Source organism: Drosophila innubila (assembly GCF_004354385.1).
Source record: "Drosophila innubila isolate TH190305 chromosome 2L unlocalized genomic scaffold, UK_Dinn_1.0 4_B_2L, whole genome shotgun sequence".
Taxonomy (NCBI): domain Eukaryota; kingdom Metazoa; phylum Arthropoda; class Insecta; order Diptera; family Drosophilidae; genus Drosophila; species Drosophila innubila.
The window spans coordinates 22792345-22797753 of record NW_022995372.1 but is presented as its reverse complement, the minus strand read 5'-3'; the positions used below and the strand labels follow the sequence as shown (position 1 = coordinate 22797753).

At 36.5% G+C, this 5409-nt stretch overlaps 1 protein-coding gene across 1 annotated transcript; it reads left to right on the top strand.

Annotated features, from left to right (window-relative positions):
* The first annotated feature begins 3140 nt into the window (after positions 1-3140).
* On the top strand, positions 3141-4968 carry LOC117781229 (4-coumarate--CoA ligase 1-like). Its single transcript, XM_034617983.1, has 3 exons — positions 3141-3284; positions 3344-3855; positions 3921-4968. The coding sequence occupies exons 1-3, from the start codon at positions 3141-3143 to the stop codon at positions 4873-4875; spliced, it is 1611 nt and encodes a 536-aa protein (XP_034473874.1). The 3' UTR covers positions 4876-4968.
* The last annotated feature ends 441 nt before the right edge of the window (positions 4969-5409 follow it).

Here is a 5409-nt window from a genome sequence, read left to right as displayed (position 1 = left end):
TTCTTCTTCTTCTTTTGCGTTTCATGCTGCTCTCGAATTTTGCGGTTTTTGTGCAACAGAGCGCGGTATTAGCTAAGCTGGACATTGAAACTGCTTAACTTTCATGCAATTTACAGCTAAAGTAAACTACTTTCAACTGTCTCCTATTGCCCCTTGCCACAACCGGCATAAATCTAAGGCAACCAGCGAACATTTTGCTCAACGTACAAACGACAAACAATTTTATTGTGCTGGGAGACAAACACACACACACACACACACACACACACACACATGCATGCACAATGCGATATGAGTGAGGTTAGTGGCCAGTAACAACGAAAATTGCAAAAGGATATGACTTTTCACAGTGAGAGGAAGACAGAGAGAGAAAGACAGAGAGAGAAAGGGAGGCACACACACTTGCGGTTGCAGTTTTATGCGTTGGCATTGCTGTTGTGGCTGCCACGCCCGCAAAACGAGTTGACCCCGCAACGCCCACTGTCACAGCGTAGTCTATGTACAATGAGAGATAGAGAGAGAAGGAAAGAGAGAGAGAAAGAGGGAAGATTTAGAGGGACAAGCACAGCTTGATCCTTTTTTATCTTCTATTTGATTTTCATTTTTAATACGAAAATAAGTTTAGCTTAAAATTGAATTATTTGATTTATTTTGCTGGCAAGCGAAAACGCACACACACGCTCTATAAGTACTATATATATGTATGTATATATATATATATGTGTATGTGTGTGTGTGTGTCTCTGCAAAAGTTTTCTGATTTGGTGCAGTACACCGAAAAGTGCTTCCTACAATTTGCTGGCCATTTTGTCTGCGCTTTTGACTTTGAGCATAATTTAATCGGATATTTGCCGTTGCTTCTGCTCCCATTTTATATTATTTAAGTTTATTTTGCCAAGTTGTTTGTTATAGATTTTTACAGATTCCATTTGGCCAGATAACCAACCATAAGCGCACCGACAACAACTTAAATAAATAAATTCAATTTTAAACAAAATTCGGCTTTGGCAACGCCCAGATTTCAAAATGTTGTATTGCCAATTTTCCTCAGAATGGACCACAATGAAAACAAAAGATTTTAATCATCTTAATTAGTTTACGGTTCTGTTTACAACTCAAATCAAAAAGAAACATACAACGACAAAAATATGTGAAATATAGTACATTCAAACTAGTTTGAAAAATTGCCCTGCCAAACAATTGTGCACTTGGCTGCAATTGGTTTTTGTTACATAGTCGACGTCTCCAGCTGCTTTTTGTATGTTTTCTATGTTTGTGCAACGTGTTTGTTAGCCAAATTGAATTTATGACCTGTGGCGTTGCTCTGACACACACACACACTCACAGACACACAAAGAAAGAGAGAGAGAGAGAGACAACTAACTGGTTAGGTCTGAGCAGCTTGACTTGCGACATTGTTAAATTTTTGCTTTCTAATGGCCATAAGGTGTTGCAAGTGTGTCTGTCTATCTGTCGGACTGTCGACTACTTGCTAGCTGTACTGCATGTGGTATGTGCCTGTCACTGGCTTCAAATGGTTACACGACTCTTTTTATATGCAATCTAATGGAGTTTTTCTTGTGTGTATATCACGCTGTCAGAATGGACACCTCTACAAATTGCATTGGCCCTTAGATTTATAATCTACTCAGATAAATCACTTTCCTACTGACAATGCATAATAATAACAATAATTTTATTTACTTTTCACAAAAACATCAAATTACAATAATTATACAAATTTTTTTATTTTTTAATTAAAGTGAAAAAATAAAGTGGCAGCAACAGACAGAATTTGTTTACCTGATTTAAAACATATAAGTATAAAGCAAAAATCTTCACTAACCTTTGTCTCCATAAACATTTTTTATGAAATAAATTCCATTTCTATCAGACTACAAATTAAAAAAGAAGCATTTTCATTATTTTTATTAAATGAATTAACTTCTTTTATTTTATTTACAAACCTCATTAAAAATTGTAAGTATTATCTTGCATGTACGTGTACACCCTCCATAAGTGTACATTAGCTTAGAACAATTTTCCTATCTACTAAAAATTTTTGATAACACATTAATTAATATACGAAATTTACTAACTTATCTTTGTTATTGAAATTGAAAGTGAATGGAAAATATGGCTTATCATCTTACAATATGTATGTTTGCTTTGATTAATTATAACTATAATATTATAAGACGGAAAGGGAGTTCCAACTATCTATTGGGTAAACTAAGTCATTCAAGTGATGGTGTGAATAAGTTATTTTACAAATTTGAATATTGATTAGAAACTTTCGACTTTACTGGTGTATTACATTGCCATTCATAAAGATAGCAAATAGTTTACTTTATAAAGATAAAGACTCTTCGGATAACTGGAGTGTGTAAATTCGCTCAAGGGTGCTTAAAAATCGTCATGGTTAAGATTAAATTCTAAATGGATTTACAGTCAGATTTCCATCACAAGAATTCCTCAAAATCAAATAAAAGTTTACCTTGATGTAGTGATGTAACCATATCCAAAATGTGAATTTAGTTTAAAATATTTACACCTTTTTCTATGTATCATTTTGTTATTTTTTGTTTTGGGAATGTGTCAAATTATATTAAAGCTGAAGGAGAAGTAAAAATATATTTTTTTTGTTTATTTATTAGTTCATTCCACTGGGAGACTAATAATGAGCTTGAAAGTATTAACATGAATGTTGAGAAAAACTATTATTTCTACTCGGAGCAAGAAATTTGGATAAAAGCAGGTGGAAGCCTAGAAAATATAAACTAAATGTTTAGCTAAAAATATGTCGATTTTCAGTTAGAGGAGTATAACTGTATCTATCAGTTATCTTTAGACTTACAAAAATTCCACGCCATCCATGCTGAATTTACGATATCATTAATTTTTTGCATTGAATGATATCACACGATACTCCAATATAGAATCCAAATCGCAATTGAACTTTAGACTCTATTCCGAATGCGGAACAATAGAAGATACTAATTAAAAATATTGATTAAATGCACCGCTAAAATAGAAGAAGTGATAAGAAAAGTGATAAGTGATTCCAGCATTATGAATATAAAGCCAACGTCAAATTGATAATCCTCAGCAGTTGCTAAAGTCAAGTGGTAGTGATCAGAATGCGTTTCCTGCCAGAGGTTAACTATAATCCGGATCTGAAGGTGTGGAGTGGAGTCGATGAGGATCCGATCTTTGATCCTAAACTCTCCTTGGGCGAGATCATCTTCACTGAAATGCGTCGCCATCCACAGCTAATTGCGCAAGTGAGCTAAAAAGGATATTTAAACAAGTGAACACTATTAAAATTAGGTTTCTCTCATAGATCTCGGCTACGGAGAATACCGTCTTGACCCGTGAAGAGCTCTTTCTGAATTCCAAAAGTGTTGCAAGCTATTTACGTAACATGAACCTCCAACAAAGTGATATTATTGGAATCGTTGCCAGAAATACAACTCACTCTTCTTCGGTAGCATATGGCTGTCTTTTCAATGGTCAAGCCTTCCACAGTCTTAACGTTAATCATGCCCAGGCGACTATAGAAAGGCTCTACGATATAACGAAACCCCGTGTGATCTTCTGTGATGGCGATGAGTACGAGAAGATTAGTACAGCAACTGCCAAGTTGAATGTGAAGATCGTTACTTTACGCAACCATAAACCAGGATCTATTTCCATCGAGGACGTTCTGTCCACTCCAATTAAGGATGGCTTCAAGCCTTATAAATTGGAGAAGGGCAACGATCAGACCATGGCCATCATCAGTTCTTCAGGCACCACAGGGGTACCAAAGGCTGTAACCAATTGCGGCACCCACAAGTTCTTCATGACGACCAAGTAAGTGATAGAGAATTGAGTGACCTTTTATAATCAAAACTCATTTCACACCTACCCTCTAACAGATATCTGACCACTGCTGATGTGGCGTATTGTCACAGCACTCTCGACTGGGTTTCGGGTGTGACAGCCACAATTTCCACTGCTGTTCATAGCACAACACGTGTCATTGTCGATGGTGGTTTCGATCCTGCTCTGATATTGAGCCTCATTGAGAAGCACAAGATCACTTGGTTCCTGGGCTCACCTCCCATGATGGCCATGATGGCAAATTCTCCGAATTTTGAGAGTACCAATCTTGATAGCCTTAAGCACTTCATATATGGAGGTGCGTGTGCTTCTGTTGAAGTTCAAGATCGTTTCCGTAAACGACTTCCTCGCGGTGCCATGGAGTTCGGCTTTGGGTTCTCCGAGCTGAGTTCGTCGAACTGCACTATAAACATGTACTACGATGAGAAGCCCAATGCAGTGGGACGTGTTTGCTCAGGCACTAAACTGAAGATTGTCAATCCGGAGCGAGAGGCCTTGCCACCAAATCAACTTGGCGAGATCTGCATTCACCCGGGCCACTATTGGGATGGATATTTTCTAAATCCTGAAGAAACGCAGCAAGCCCAAGACAGGGAAGGATGGTTGTATACCGGAGACACCGGTTACGTGGATGACGATGGATTCTTGTACATCTCTGGTCGCATCAAGGACATGTTGAAGTATCAGGGACTCATGTATTATCCCAGCGAAGTCGAGGATATCATCACTAAGATGCCAGGCGTGGCCGAGGTCTGTGTATTTGGTATTCCTCACGAAACCAACTGGTATGAGAATGCCGCCACTGTTGTGATAAAGCGTGGCTCTAACATCACCGCCGAGGATGTTGTCAAATATGTGGCAAATAATACAGATGCTAACTACCTACAGCTTAATGCTGGTGTACTAATTGTGAGTGACATAAAGCGTCTTCCCAATGGCAAAACGAATCGCCAGGCTGCAAAAGAATATTTCTTAGCCAATAAGAATTAATTAGACTTATCAATTGATTATCGTTCAATCTTTCAACTAACTAAAACATTTAACCATTTATCGGTTCAAATACATTGTTTTCTTTTCCTATAATTTTAAAGAGGGTACACATTTTTTATGAGTGTAGCAGATTCTATAACTGATTAGGTACGTATTTGTTGTTCAATTGCAGCAAATGAAAAAACTAAAAATATTCTAAAGCAAATATTCAAACAAATAAATATAAATTTAAATAATAATTTGTATATTAAACGACAAATAAAGAACTAATAATACAATATTTACAAATCTAGTATGATTAATAATTGGATAAAACTAGTGGAAAAGGGTATAGTCAAAATCCCGACCATAGGTTAGGTTACTGCATACTTTTAGGTGATTGTATTGAAATAATAACTTTATTAATAACTTTGGTTAGCTATTACTTCCGTTCTATTTGTCCGATCTTGCTGCGGTTTAGCGATATTATAGATAACGTTAATTACCATAAAAACTGTATTATTTAAAAACTGTGAGTGTGGTGATAGCTGATAG

Excerpts from the sequence above, each read along its gene's own strand:
- LOC117781229 (XM_034617983.1), top strand. The coding sequence starts at position 3,141 with ATGCGTTTCCTGCCAGAGGTTAACTATAATCCGGATCTGAAGGTGTGG. Across the intron at positions 3,285-3,343 it reads ATCCACAGCTAATTGCGCAA|ATCTCGGCTACGGAGAATAC; the intron begins GTGAGCTAAAAA and ends TTTCTCTCATAG. Across the intron at positions 3,856-3,920 it reads AAGTTCTTCATGACGACCAA|ATATCTGACCACTGCTGATG; the intron begins GTAAGTGATAGA and ends ACCCTCTAACAG.